General features: G+C 42.5%; 1 protein-coding gene across 2 annotated transcripts in view; it reads left to right on the top strand.

Annotated features, from left to right (window-relative positions):
* LOC123758959 (acetylcholine receptor subunit alpha-like 1) overlaps positions 1 to 16411 on the top strand; it is a 287958-nt gene that overhangs the window by 265981 nt on the left and 5566 nt on the right. For both annotated transcript variants that reach the window (XM_069334665.1, XM_069334664.1), the window contains exons 4-5: positions 4808 to 4988; positions 13936 to 14802. In XM_069334665.1, the coding sequence (XP_069190766.1) occupies positions 4808 to 4988; positions 13936 to 14802 (1048 nt within the window). The remainder of the gene's footprint in view (positions 1 to 4807; positions 4989 to 13935; positions 14803 to 16411) is intronic.

The following is a 16411-nucleotide window of genomic DNA, read 5'->3' as shown; positions in this document are numbered from 1 at the left end:
GAACGTCGCTCGTTTATTTGCATTGTTTATGTCCCTTTTACTGATGTAACAAACGAATATAGCAATCGAAATAAATTGAATAAGTTTAGATCCAGGAAACACCTGGGTAAATACTGCGTTGGAAATTGGGTGGTTAATCTATGGAACAAATTACTAGCTAACATAACTGACTTGGGTATCATTTTATGGGGCCAGGATGGGTCAAAAGTCGACTACCTCTGAAATCGATTCACAGAGGTTCTGGAGGCCCAGAACTGGAGCCCAAAATTCGGAATATATTCCGACACGAGATCCCCTCTCATAATCTGCCTCATAATCTTCTCACTCTGCATCTCTCTCATTTCCCTGCACATAATCCTCATCTACCTGTACATCGTCCTGTTCCGGCTCTATCTCTTCCTACTAGACATCCTTTGCATCCTCTCTACCTATCCTCTCCCTACTCCACATCATTTGAATCCTCCAGTAATACTTTCTCACTCCACATCAACATTCCCTTTACGTCACGCTCTTCCCACTTCACATCATCGTGCCACATCACAACCTACGGTTCCTTCACTAAGCGTTCTCACCGTTCCGTCGACAGCATATTCATGGTGTGCTTAGGAGAGGTGGCGCGCGCCCTCCACTCACCTTTGTCTTCCCGTCACTGTAACTTCACGGCTGCCAGTGTCTTAACTTTTCCATTTTGGTGCTACGTCAGGATATTTTCAATTCTGGGCACGTACTGGTGCTTGCCTGTGCACGTAATGAGTACGTGGCTCCTACACCGTGAGTACGTGGCTCCTACACCGTGAGTACGGGGCTCCTACACCGTGAGTACGGGGCTCCTACACCGTGAGTACGTGGCTCCCGCACCGTGAGTACGTGGCTCCCGCACCGTGAGTACGGGGCTCCTACACCGTGAGTACGGGGCTTGTGGTGAGTGACAAGATGAGACACAGTAATCATTTAATATTCCAACAGCTTTTTGAGAGATTTATTACCAAGTAAATTTTAAACTAGTTATTCAATATTTTTAAATTTCTTGAGATTCGCCTCAAAATTCTTCGTTAACGAAAATTATGATACACATATTGCTGAGGGAGAAGAACTGTCACGCAATACAATTGTGTGACAATTGTATTGCAATTGTCATTGTTGTGTTGCAATTGTCACGCAGTAACACAATCGTAACTCTTATGGATAATAATAGTTCTGGCAAGCCATTGACAGTTGTGCATGTGTTACAATATGTAACATCGTCACGCATGTGGTCACATATGTGCATTCAGCCGTCAAAAATTTCCCGATTACGGGTCCATATATATATATACCCACAATTTATGCAGCGATAACCAGCACTGACAAGTGATGGAACCAATTTAGGTAAATTGATTTGAGTTTTTCGAGACTTTTTGTTGTCCAGTTAGACTCTCTAACAGTCTTGCATTTACACTTTAGTAAAGTGTAACATTCCTCTTTATTTTTATGTAAATAAACAGTGATAATAAACTTAATTGATACCTGAATACTTCATGGAAAACCCTTCACACATTGCACATGATACGGAACTTCATTATAAATATAAATACGTCCATCGTAAAAACTTTATGCAGAACCTAGAGCCTTCAAGAGCACCTTACTAGACCACACTCTAGAAGACATGAAACCTACAATCAAAAGATATTGTTCACTGCAAGATTCCCTAAAGGGTTGAATAGTGTACACGTGGGAACAATGCTGTTTGCCTAAGACTCAACACTCTGCCTAGACAATAACACTGGCCTCCCTGGCTACCTGCATAATCTACGGGCTCACCATAGCCCGTGCTACTTGGAACTTCTTGTTCCAAGTAACGAATCTTTAACAACAACAACCTGCATAAGTATTCCCATACACAGCACAGGAAACGTAGCGATCACATTCACTTACAAATAAAGTGACAATGAAATAATATTTTAAAAGTTATAATATTGTTTAAGTCATTACAACAGACATGGACCAATGAGCGAATAATGTGACGTTAACGGCTTTGTTAAGTCCGTTAACTATTAACTAGATCTAAACATCTCCTTCAGGCCCGGACGCCCAATGCAGACTACAGATTAATGATGTAAAACCCCGTTATCGAAGATTATAACAAATTATACACAGTAAGACTTCCCGTAACTACCCGTAACAAGTTAACACAATATTTACATAGAATTAAAATATATATAACTACGACACACTGGTGGATGCAGACGAGAACCAAGCAATTCTAACTTGATAAACATGAACATGAAATTTAAGAACAGCTTGGGAATACAAATAGTTTGTGAAATACACCATAAACTACTGTCTATTGCCCCAGCTTGTGGTCCCGGGTTCGATCCCGGGCGCCGGAGAGAAACAATGGGCAGAGTTTCTTTCACCCTATGCCCCTGTTACCTAGCAGTAAAATAGGTACCTGGGTGTTAGTCAGCTGTCACGGGCTGCTTCCTGGGAAGGCCTGGTCGAGGACCGGGCCGCGGGGACACTAAAGCCCCGAAATCATCTCAAGATAACCTCAAGATAACCACTGGAGCATAAGTGTTTCGATCACCAGGAAGTTCTCGAACGCCATAACTAGATGCATATCAGGGGCCAGATTCACGAAGCAGTTACGCAAGCACTTACGAACCTGTACATCTTTTCTCAATCTTTGGCGGCTTTGTTTACAATTATTAAACAGTTAATGAGCTCCGAAGCACCAGGAGGCTGTTTATAACAATAACAACAGTTGATTGGCAAGTTTTCATGCTTGTGAACTGTTTAATAAATGTAACCAAAGTCGTCAAAGATTGAGGAAAGATGTACACGTTCGTAAGTACTTGCGTAACTGCTTCGAGAATCTGGCACAGAACTGGAAGGCTGTCAACTGGACATTTTTTAGAGGGCGACCGATACAAATTCTCTCAGTGCACGAATGAATGGCAGGTGGAAAGAATAGTCAACCTTCAGAGCCAAGGAAATGTTCTGACAATGGTGCTGCTGCTGGAGTACGGATGAGGGGCAGTTCATGAATAAATTTTCAAAATTATGGCGCAGACTCTGCGTTGTCTCCCCCACCAGACTCTGCGTTGTCTCCCCCACCAGACTCTGCGTTGTCTCCCCCACCAGACTCTGCGTTGTCTCCCCCACCAGACTCTGCGTTGTCTCCCCCACCAGACTCTGCGTTGTCTCCCCCACCAGACTCTGCGTTGTCTCCCCCACCAGACTCTGCGTTGTCTCCTCCACCAGACTCTGCGTTGTCTCCCCCACCAGACTCTGCGCTGGCTCCCCCACCAGACTCTGCGTTGTCTCCCCCACCAGACTCTGCGCTGGCTCCCCCACCAGACTCTGCGTTGTCTCCCTCACCACAAACACGCTCAGTTCAATTCGTCATATTTAAGTGATCGACTGAAGCAGCGAGAGAAGGTATGACTGTTGGAGCTCAGGTCCTCCTCGCTCGCTCGTGTATAATAACCTTCGGTTGTTGTTGTTGTTGCTGATGCTGATGGTGGTGCTGGTGGTGATGCTATTACTGCTGGTGGTGGTGGTGCTGGTGCTGGTGGTGTTTATGGTGGTGGAGCTGCTGGTGGTGCTGGTGGTGGTGGTGATGCTGGTACTGCTGCTGCTGGTGGTGGTGGTGGTAGTGGTGGTGGTGGTGCTGGTGGTAGTGGTGGTGGTGCTGGAGCTGGTGCTGGTGGTAGTGGTGGTGGTGGTGCTGGTGGTAGTGGTGGTGGTGGTGGTGGTGGTAGTGGTGGTGGTGGTGTTGATGGTGGTAGAGCTGGTGCTGGTGGTAGTGGTGGTGGTGGTGGTGGTGGTAGTGGTGGTAGTGGTGGTGCTGGTGGTGGTGGTGGTGGTGGTGGTGCTGGTGGTGGTGGTGGTGGTGGTGCTGGTGGTAGTGGTGGTGGTGGTGGTGCTGGTGGTGGAGCTGGTCGTATAGTGGTTTGTACATCAAAACGGACAACTATAGTCTGTGTGAACATAGAATTTCTAACTTTTGAAATAAGGTTCACCGTAATCCTTATGGTATAATGGAAGTCTCTACCATTACTCCTGCAACGCCCGGTCTTCCATGCATCTCAATATTGGTGCCATTGCAATATGATTTTACTGACAATTTGTTATATTGTTATTTATATTAAAATGATATGTTCACATTTTCTACACAATACAAATTCTTTGGCAGTTGTCACTACTAAAGGCTTTATTCAGACTGTCAGAAAAGCTTGAAAAAATACCTTTCTCAAAGATCTTGCCATAGTTTTCTCTATTATTTGATTGTGTTATGTTATTTTCCCTCTAAGATTACCTTGCAATATTTTCTTTCTTCCCTATAAAATCTATTCCCTTCTTACTAAAATATTGTGCTGTCAAATTCTTTTCATCTACAAAGGACTACAATATTTGCTAAGATCTAAGTATTTTGCCAAATTCTCTTCACTGTAAACTATTTTTATCACTTTCATTTATTTCATTCTCGAACTTTGTCATATAATTGTTTTAATTGTACCAATGTCAAGTCCATTATTCTACCTATAAGATCATTTTTAAATTCGTTTTTTTTAATGCTCTTGTCCATTTAGTCGCACAAAAGTAAGTATATTCTTAATAATCACAAACATATATAAGTTATCAGGCATCTAAACTTCCCTTCCCGTGGGTAAATCAGTAGCAGCCATGAAGAGGATTCGAACCCGCACACTTGTTACGAATCCTCCACATAGAGGATTCTGATTTTCCTCATTCAGACAACACATTCGTGTGATTTCCTCCCTGTGCCTTCTCTTGTGACGTTTGTGCCTTTCCTCTCCCACAGTGCTGACGGGAACTACGAGGTGACCATCATGACGAAGGCTGTCCTGCATTACGATGGCCGAGTAACCTGGAAGCCGCCGGCGATCTACAAGTCTTCCTGTGAGATCGACGTCGAGTTTTTCCCCTTCGACCAACAGACGTGCTTCATGAAGTTTGGTTCCTGGACCTACGATGGCTACATGGTGAGTAGGCTGCTTGTGAGAGATGATATGAGGCGTCTTTGCCTGGTGTAGTGGAGGTACTGCCGGTGGAGGTGTGCAATGTCATCTGCCACTCAAATCTGACCGGTCAAGGCCTTGGCCTCGACCTAGGAGGTCAAGGCCTTGACCTCCATTTATTTACTCCGTCCTTCTCTTCTAGCTTCAATCCTGTCCTCATATTCCTTCCATTTGGTGTATAGCTATGCTGGCTAGGAGAGTTTTCCTAATAATTAGTCTACATTAATCTACCTTGATCAATGTTATGTTGCCTTATCTCACTACAGTCCATTACAGGAGTCTAAAAACCTTGTATCTTCCTCAGAGACAATACTCTGAGTAACCTCAGATCTCCTGGACCCTCTAGAGACAATGTGCTCTGTCTCTTTAATGTACATAAGGCCTTACTAAGGATTTAAGTATGTTGATGTAAGTCTGGTAACACTGAAGGTCACAATACCCACAAATAATTGATTGTTAGTATTGCCCATTAACCTGCATTAAGACCCTTCTCCACTCACAACACCTCACCACCCTCTGACCAAGGTGACAGCAAGGAGGTGAACATGGCAAGAATGTCTTAGAATGAATGAGAGATATACAATAGTCATATATCAGTCAACACCGGGGCCTGAGACGTGTGAAAAGAGAGAAAACGCGGTCTTGCTTGAGGGTAAACTCTTCAAACAACTGACCGGACACACCTCTGTGAGGCAGGTGTGTCTCTCATCCCCCCAATGCTGCGGAAATTGCTATCCTCAAATTGTCCTGGAAACACTATAGAGAACAGAATTAGGAAGTAAAGCGCGAGGGAGGAAGAAGTGCAAGAGGCAAGCAAAGGAAAAATAAAACAGAAATTAAAAAAACTTAAGTGAAATGAAAATATCTATTGTCAGAAAAGATATACATAAGAGACAACGTGACATGTCAACACTACCTAAGTTTTCTAGTAAACAAGAGAAATACAAATGGAGTGAAAAAGTAAGAAACACTACGAGATTGAAACCCCCCAAACAAAATGAGAATATTTTGTCCTGTTCAGTGGATACGATCCTCCGAGGCACGAACTATCACCGTCCGCTGATGTAAGTGTTTGGTAAAGTTGGCCCTGACCTGTGTTGCAGCCGAACCTGTGTTGCAGCCGAACCTGTCTTGCAACCGAACCTGTCTTGCAACCGAACCTGTGATGTGAACGTATCTCTGTTGTGTTGTATCCGTATCCATATTATAGACGAATCTGTGTTGCAATCGTGCATATATTATAACCAAACCTGTATTGTAACCGATCCTGTGATGCAAAGAACCGGTAATTTAACCTGTGGTGTTTCGTGGCGCTGTGACTAATCTCAGTTGTAAAGTGGACCTACAACTATTGCTTGGTTATTGACCTTAATGATGCATACACTGGAACACGGCCAGCAGCGGCCAGCCGTGGCGCCATACTGCTCTCTGTGTTTAATACACCAGTATGGGCGGTGTATACATCACCATGGGAGCACCATACACCACCATGAGTGGTCTATACACCACCATATATATATATATATATATATATATATATATATATATATATATATATATATATATATATATATATATATATATATCAAGCGCACTTCACAAGCTCGCTATATTAGTTCCCTCTATGTATAAACAAAACACACTACTGTATTGATAAATTTTATGTCAATCTTGGAACTACACCAAGTCTTTCGTACTCTCCTTAGTGCATTATCATGGTCTGAGTATATAGCTTGGAGAGGACTTGCATATCAACGACCAATACTGTTGCTACCGTATTAGTCGATGGAATGTAAGTCTCATCCAAGCAATATACTCAGACCTTGGTCATGCACTCAGGAGAGGGCCAAAAAATTAGCGTAGTTCATATCGTTACATAAAATACATAAACACATGTGGGCTTTTTTTATCCTATGGTATCAAACATTACCGTTCCTATTTACCACTATTGTATTGACCGTCAACTTATTCCATTCACCTATGAAATGAAAAACCTTGTTGCTAATCCATTACTTCTCCATATCACTTCTGAACCTGAGTTCCTCCAGATTATTGCCGCAGCTCCGATTGCGTTCACCTGGCCTGATTGTTTCAGATCCTTGCTCATATCTGTCCTCTACATATCTTTCAGTGACTTGACGACCTTTGACTACCTTCAGAAACACATCTGCTACCGGCTTTCGTATTATTGAGTCTCCAACAATGCACATACGTTCAGAGTCTGCTACAACTTTATCCCAAATAAGTTTGTCTTCCGCTTTGTCATGATCAGGTGGCCTGTTCTCTTGCCAGACTTCAAGAGAGTCGTTGTCCCCAGCGCCGTATAACTACATAATTCCAGTAATGTCCTCACTTTTCTCCTGAGTTTTTCATTAAATGAAAAACTTTTTCATTTTTCATCCAACACTTCACAAAAATATTACTATTTTCTGGGGGCGAATATTATCGGTAAAACATTAAAATATTGCCGGAAATTTTTATCTATATAAATTATATATATTTACCTACTAGTTATTGGAGGATTTGACTTATGTTATATTGTTATTAGTAAATAATCACTTGCATTTAATGAGACTATTAAATTCCCAAAAGCTACAAAAACAACGGACCAACAGTAAAAACAACGGACCAACAGTAGAAACAACGGACCAACAGTAGAAACAACGGACCAACAGTAGAAACAACGGACCAACAGTAGAAACAACGGACCAACAGTAGAAACAACGGACCAACAGTAAAAACAACGGACCAACAGTAGAAACAACGGACCAACAGTAAAAACAACGGACCAACAGTAGAAACAACGGACCAACAGTAAAAACAACGGACCAACAGTAGAATCAACGTACCAACAGTAGAATCAACGCACCAACAGCAGCAACAACACACCAACAGTAGAAACAACGAACCAACAGTAGAAACAACGCACCAACAGTAGAAACAACGCACCAACAGTAGAAACAACGCACCAACAGTAGAAACAACACACCAACAACAGCAACAACTCACCAATAACAGCAACAACGCACCAACAGCACCAACAACGCACCAACAACGCACCAACAGCAGCAACAACGCAGTAACAGTAGCAACAACAGGGTAAAAACGGGAAGGAAGGGGAGGGAGGCCAGCGGTGGTAGGGGACCAGGTTCCGTCTCCAGTAAGGCCCCGCACCCACGATAACATAACTAATTTCCGACCCTGTTTCCGCCCCACCGTGCCTTCAGGTATATGCCTGGGTCATATTCTCTCTCTCTCTGTCTCTCTCTCTCTGTCTCTGTCTCTCTATCTCTCTCTCTCTGTCTCTGTCTCTCTCTCTGTCTCTCTCTCTCTCTCTCTCTCTCTCTCTCTCTCTCTCTCTCTCTCTCTCTCTCTCTCTCTCTCTCTCTCTCTCTCTCTCTCTCTCTCTCTCTCTCTCTCTGTCTTTGTCTCCCTCCTTCTCCCTCTCTCTCTGACTTTTATTGTATCTCTTTCGCTCTATCCCTCTCTCTTTTTTTTTACATAGGTGCAAACAGGAGTTGACGCCTTCTGCCTCCTGTTGGCAGGCTGAGAGCTTTCCGCTCCCTGGAACACGGTTCTACTCCCAGGTCCCTAATTACTGCTGGTTGAACAGGTGTCTAACAATTTTCGAGTCGTTTCCAGTCAATCCTCCCGGGTTGTGTAAGAGGGTGAATGGGTATGTGCATCACGTGGGCAGTGTGGCGTGTGTGTTTGTGTATTTACTATTTGTTCCTGCAGAAGCGAGATGTTAGCTCTTGGACCCCGCCTGTCTGATCGACGGTTATCATATGTACTGACTCCCGATCTGTTTTTCCTCTATCATATCTACTATACATATTTATCTCACTCACACAACTCTAAGAATGTACCTCATAGCAGCTGTCTAACTCCCAGGTACCTATTTATTGTTAGGTGAAGAGGTACATCAGGTGAAAGAAACTCTACTCATTTGTTTCTGTTTCGGCCGGGAATCGGACACAGGTCCTTATGATTACGACCTTCGAGCGCTCTCCGCTTGAGAACCGTGTGTGTGTGTGTACTCAACTAGTTGTACTTGCTGGGGTTGAGCTTGGGCTCCTTGGTTCCGCTTCTCAACTGCGGATGAGGCTGCAACTTTCTTGCATTCCCCGTGGCGCAGTGATAAAGCACTCGCCCGGTGCTTTGCGAGCACTTTGACCTGGGTTCGTATTCTGGCCTGGGAGGATTGACTTGGCGCCAATCCTTAATTGTAGCCTCTGTTCACCCAGTAATGACTTGGTACCTGTTGTTAAACGATTTGGTGATTTGTGAGTAGCTCCCTGTTTTCTGTTGATTAGATACTGTAGCACCGTACCTGTTTCTCCTATGTCTGTACCTGCCTCTTATTGGGTACTGTATCAAAGGCTTTCTGGCCGTGCAAGAAAATGTAGTCTGTCCATCCTCCACTTCCTTGCCTATTTTTTTGTCGCCTGGTTATAGAATTCTATTAAACCTGTGAGGCACGATTTACCATCCATGAACCCATGCTGGTGTTGTTACGAAGTTCTTTCTCTCCAGATTTTCTATGAACTTTGTCTTCATGATCTTCTCCTTCACCTTGCATAGTATATAAGTTAGGGAAAGAGTCCTGTAGTTCAGTACCTCTTGCCTGTCACCCTTTTTTGTATATTTGGACTACATTAGTCGTCTTCCAGCTTTCCAATAGGTCTCATGTTTCTTGTGACCTGTCATACACCATAGAGTGAGACACACAGTGCTTTTGCACCCTCTTTTATTATCGATGATGAGATGCTATCCCTGGAAACACAAACCGAAACTGTCTCTATTTTCCGCTTGTTACAACTTGAAATAAAGTTGTTACATCTTGGCTTAACGTGTTTATGACGTATTATAACGTTGTTACAACTTGCTATATTGATTGTTATATCTGGTTAGGAGGTGTTAAAACTTGTTCGAACGTTGTACCAACGTCGTAGTTTCGGTGTGTGTTTGGCGGGATCAGGCCTAACAACTTTTCTTATATCCAGCTCCACTAGCTTCCTTTTGACCTCATGTCTGATAAACTTCAATTCTTCCAAGGTTCGTTGGTTTATCGCCTCCTCTCTCAGTACAAGGACTTCTCATCACTATTGTGAAGAAATCAGGGAATCTCATTTTGGGTTCTTCACACGCCTTGTAATTCTCTGTGTATGATAGTTCTCCACTTTTTTCAGTTTCATTACTTGTTCCTTCACTGCTGTTTTCCTCCTGATGTGGCTAAGAAGCAGTTTTGGTTTGGTCATGGCTTTACTTGCGATGTCATTTTCAACTGTTTTTATGCTTCTCTCCTCACACTGAGGTGTGTGTGTATGTGTGTGTGTGTGTGTGTGTGTGTGTGTGTGTGTGTGTGTGTGTGTGTGTGTGTGTGTGTGTGTGTGTGTGTGTGTGTGTGTGTGTATCTGTGTGTGTGTGTGTGTGTGTGTGTGTGTGTGTGTATGTGTGTGTGTGTGTGTGTGTGTGTGTGTGTGTGTGTGTGTGTGTGTGTGTGTGTGTGTGTGTGTGTGTGTGTATGTGTGTGTGTGTGTGTGTGTGTGTGTGTGTGTGTGTGTGTGTGTTTATTCGTGTGCAAATTATTTTAAACCAGGGAAATAATAATTTATTAGTGTTTTCGTATTTCGCTTCCGCTGTGTATGCGTGATAGAGAAATATGTATGTAATAGGATAATAGTTTGAAATTAGATCCATTTTCCAATAGAAACCCGACGGTTAAAATGGTGGGATCCAAGAGCTAATAGCTCAATTCTATAGATATACAAAAACAAATATTAAATGCACCCACAAACGAAATAAACTCACAGATAGCAAAGGCTAAGAAATTAGCACTGTTTTCCTATTTCAAATAGAAACAATACACCTTTGTCCTCTGTTTTCGTACTGTGGAGGCTGCAGGAGGCAGATAAAAAGGTCCCGGCCGCCGCTGACCTTCTTTTCTCCACCCCACCACAATATTTGCCCCTTGGAAAGAGTTTGTAGAGAGTTAATGAAAAGTTTTATTTGAGTTCATGCACTAAGGGTCACATATTTCTTGGCTTCGAGTGGCATTGGTAAAAGTCTTGTAGTTACCTATTTGTGTCTGCAAGATCGAGCTTCATCTCTTGGGCTCTCCTTTCTAACCACCGTTCATCTAATGCAATGGCGAGCGACTTATATCATAATCCCTTCATGTCTGATTCACACGTTTCTTCACATATCTATTTCTTTTCTGTCCTTGCCTCTCTTTCTATTGGTATCCACACTAAACATTCCCTTCTCTTCCACTTTGTCTGGTATGTCTCATCTCTTTATTTTCCTTTCATGCAACATCAGGTCCAGCTTCTTTAAGATGAGTTGTGTGTGTGTGTGTGTGTGTGTGTGTGTGTGTGTGTGTGTGTGTGTGTGTGTGTGTGTGTGTGTGTGTGTGTGTTTGGAGGCAGGAGACGGGGGGAGAACGTGTGTGTTTGCCACGAGGAGACGGGGACGTATGTGTAAGATCATGGGAGACTCAATCTACTTAGACATATGTGAAAATATGTTTATTGCTAGAAACTATATACGGAACTATTTACACTGCTATTACGAATATATTTAAGTACTTACACTATAAGTGAAAATATTACATAAATATATAACCTCACAAGATGTGTATCCAGTGATTTACTCTAAAAGGGTCGACTGATCTATTTATAAATAAATTGACACACATACGAAAGAGAGAGAGAGAGAGAGAGAGAGAGAGAGAGAGAGAGAGAGAGAGAGAGAGAGAGAGAGAGAGAGAGAGAGAGAGAGAGAGAGAGAATGAGAGAGAGAGAGAGAGAGAGAGAGAGAGAGAGAGAGAGAGAGAGAGAGAGAGAGAGAGAGAGAGAGAGAGAGAGAGAGAGAGAGAGAGAGAGAGAATAATATCAGCTTTCGATGCTGTAAACGTCTCCAGCTCACGTTCTCGTTCTACCCATTCCTCCTAAATAGAACAAACACCACTAACAGAAAAAACCTCACCTCCTCCCGTTCGAATCCTCCCCTCGCCTTGAAAGAGAAAAAACTAGAGACAAACATATTCAGAGAAGGACGGGGAAGTATTCCTTAAATACTTGCTTATTTAATAATACATCTTCAGAAGGAGATCCTTCTGAAGATGTATTATTAAATACGAAAGTACTTAAGTAATATCCTGTCTTAATTCTTCCTTCGTGGTGTGCCATTGTCACATTGTTCATCACTTGTTAATTTCTTCATGATTTACACACACACCCATATTATATATATATATATATATATATATATATATATATATATATATATATATATATATATATATATATATATATATATATATATATACGGACTGCATGGGTTGCATTGCGGAAGCACAAAGGGCTGGCATGCAAGACACAATGAGGTCAATGACATCATCAAGAGAAGCCTCGTCTCAGCTAGGTGCCCAGCGGAGAGAGAACCTCGCATCCTAGGGGTCCAAAACCCGGATTTCCCCGCACTTCGCCCTGATGGCATCACCAAATACTCATGGAAGGAGGGTAGACAGTTGGTGTGGGACTACACATGTGTATCCACCCTGGCTGACACCTATGTACACTTCGGAGCTGATCAAGCAGGTGGGGCGGCCAACCACAGGGAAACAGCTAAATCACTCAAGTACAGGCGACTGGAAGGTCAATACCTCTTTGTTCCCATAGCGTCTGAGACGCATGGCCCCTGGGGCAAGAGTGCCTTGGGATTTCTCAAGGAATTGGGTTCCAAGCTCATTGACGTTACCAGAGACCCAAGGGCTTCCAGTTTTTTGTTTCAGCGTCTAAGTGTGGCGATCCAGAGGGGAAATGCCTGCTGCGTCCTCGGTTCCTGTCCAGAAGCGGAGGAGCTTCAAGAGATCCATAACCTTTAGGCATTTGTCTTGTATGTTTTGTAACCTTTAAATACACAATAAAGGAAAAAAAAAAAAGGGAAGGGGGTGGTAGGAGAAAAGCACACAGAAACTGTATTGGAGGGGGACCTACATTCCCTCCAGTGCGTTATGTGTGGTTTCCTCCAAGGCTATGGGTCCCCCTTCTTCCAGCCAGAGGTGGTACTCCCTTCCCTTTTGTTAAAAAAAAAAAAAAATATATATATATATATATATATATATATATATATATATATATATATATATATATATATATATATATATATATATATATATATATATATATATATATAAGAAAATAGGGAAGGGAGTACCACCTCTGGCTGGAAGAAGGGGGACCCTTAGCCTCGGAGGAAACCACACATAACGCATTAGAGGGAATGTTAAGGTCCCCTCCAATACTGTTTCTGTGTGCTTTTCTCCTACCACCCCCTTCCTTGTATGTTTTTTTTTTTTTTACTTTATTATATATTTAAAGGTTACAAGATATACATTGGTTGATACAAAAAGTGATTAAAGGTTATGGATCTCTTGAAGCTCGTCCGCTTCCGGACAGGAACCGAGGATGCACCAGGCATTTCCCCTTTGGATCGCCACACTGAGACGCTGAAACAAAAAACTGGCAGCCCTTGGGTCATTGGTGACGTCAATGAACCTGGATCCCAATCCTTGAGAAATCCCAAGGCACTCTTGCCACTCTTCGCTATAATCACATGAATTTTTTAATTCCATAAGTGTGGAATACAAATCTTTCCCCATTGCTAGAAAGTTTTAAATTGTAATTTTATTAGTAAAAATGTAGTTTGAATAGTAACTCTGGATTAAATTCACCCAGTTCCACCCGTATTTTATCAGGTTTCATCCACAATATTAACATCGCTCCTGTCACACATATCATCCAATGACACAAAACTATATACACTTTGTAGCTCCAAGTGGATATGTTTAATTTTCTAAAGACAAGTGATTCTGTGTTTCTAACTCCAGTGTTTCGCCCCACAGGTTGACCTGCAACATCTGCACCAACAGCGAGGCAGTAATTTAGTAGACCCGGGTATAGATCTCAACGACTACTACATCTCCGTCGAATGGGATATCCTCAAAGTGCCCGCCCTCAGGAACGAACGATTCTATCCGTGCTGCCAAGAGCCCTATCCAGATATCTATTTCAATATCACCATGCGGCGGAAAACGCTTTTTTACACCGTCAATCTCATCATCCCCTGCGTAGGGATCTCCTTCCTCTCCGTACTGGTGTTCTACCTGCCGTCAGACTCTGGCGAGAAGGTGTCCCTCTGTATTTCAATATTGCTCTCCCTCACAGTGTTCTTCCTACTGTTGGCGGAGATTATTCCGCCAACGTCTCTAGCCGTGCCGCTGTTGGGGAAATACCTGCTCTTCACCATGATTCTAGTAACCCTGTCTGTCATGGTGACCATAGGAGTCCTCAACGTCAATTTTAGGTCCCCGTCAACGCACAGAATGGCCCCATGGGTGCGTAAGATTTTCATTGAGATGTTGCCAAAATTTTTGTGGGTTGAGAGGCCTCAGAAAGACGAAGAAGGCCCCGATGAAATTACTGCCGCAGGGGACACTTCTTTCACACCTTCGAGCGACGGATTCGACAAGTTTCCCTTCGAGGACCACCCGTACGACATCCCAGCGATCCCTCCTTCTCCGTACGACCGTGACAGATACGGGGACGACCATCTGGCCCTTCCAGCTCCTGAGTGTCATTCTCAAGTTCACGTTCACGAGGCCGCATTCGTGGCGGAGCTGGAGGAGCCCCGCCCTTACCAAGACCACCGGACCTTCAGGAGCATCGAGTACATAGCGCAGCACATGCGTAACGTCGACTCTTTCGGAGAGGTGAGTAGCCTGTTACCAGGATGGAGAGACTAGTGCCCTCCGGTTTGTTGATGTTATCACACTTTATTATTTTCTATTTTAATTATTATAATATGCTATATTGTTATCAATATATTTGTGTTATTATTATCATATATATGAGATCAGTCCTTGGTCTAGACGGCCTTCGATAAGCCTAACAACACTCCTGACCCCGACAAAGAGAAAACATTTCCATTAACATCATTAATGTGATTTTGGTTTCGTTCACGTCGATATTTCCATAGTTTATTATTTAAAATAATATATGTTACAAGAAGTAAAGCATGGGCACATTTATAAGCAAGTCTTCAAGCATGTGAATCATAGAAGCATGGAAGGGACTCTGGATCTACTGTTACGGAAGCATAGAGGTATTTATCTACTGGAGTAGATAAATAGGCATACAGCCTATTTATCTACTCCAGTTACGAAAGCATAGTAGGAACTTTTTATCTATTTCAGTTACTGAAGCATATAATGGGACTCTATATAATCCAGTTATGAAGAGGTGCTGAGGAAGACAGGCGCATTTTTGGCCAGATACGTTTAAAAAGTCTGGATATTGGCTTATGACTGAATAGGTAACACTTGGTAAAATTATCTGTTTTGCCATTTACGAGATGTTGAGAGTGAGACGTAAGAGTAGCAGGAAGTATCTGTGACGTTACACAAGGCTCAGTAATGGGTCAATCCTTTTCTTAATCCTTGACTACGATCTCCCTGAGTGGATACTTACCCTCCTCTCCATGATCGCTTATGATGCAAACATTATGAGGTGAATAAATACGATGGAAAATTGCAAGAAACTATAGATAAGAGGAGCAGCAGTTCGGAATCACATGGGAGAGGAAATCTTGCAGGAATCGAACAAAGAGATTTGAAGGGTTAATCATATATCGAACTTGTCATCAAAAGGCGACAAAAAATATCCTCATATTTATATTGAACGTTGGTTAATACAAGAACCGTCTTTAGGAACTTACACAGAGTTGTTTAGTATCTTTTATACCATTTATATCAGACCTATTCACAAATATGCGGCATTATCGTGGAGTCTTTATTTCTTTAAACACAAAACGAAACTGGAGAGAGTTGAGAAGTATACCACTAGACTAGTACAATAGCTCTGAGGTATGAGTTACAAGGAAAGACTAAAGGAGTTAAACCTCACGTCACTGGAAAAGAGAAGAAATAGGAGACATGATTTCCACATAAAATATATAAGAGTAATAGACAGAACACAATATTTCGCTTCGATAGTACACGAAAAAGGGAACGCAAATGTACACCCAATGAGCCACAGGCGTCGTATATATTTGTATTCTCTCAGCGTTAGGATAGTGTCCAAATGGAATGCGCTGAGTGAAGTGGTCGAGGCAGATTTTATACACAAATATATATGTTGATATAGCAAAGTTCAATAGGCTCTAGAACCTTAACATCCATCTATTAGGAGTTGAGAGGTGGAACCCATGAGCTGTAGTTCATCCCTTGCTAATACAACTAGATGAGTACGAACTCCCACATATACATCAACACACATTCAAAGAGATATACATAAAAACATATTGCATATGGAGGAACCCAT

The sequence above is a fragment of the Procambarus clarkii genome, chromosome 31 (genome assembly GCF_040958095.1).
Source record: "Procambarus clarkii isolate CNS0578487 chromosome 31, FALCON_Pclarkii_2.0, whole genome shotgun sequence".
NCBI classification, from domain to species: Eukaryota; Metazoa; Arthropoda; class Malacostraca; order Decapoda; family Cambaridae; genus Procambarus; species Procambarus clarkii.
The sequence above is the reverse complement of the archived record's forward strand: the minus strand, read 5'-3'. Positions and strand labels throughout refer to the sequence as shown.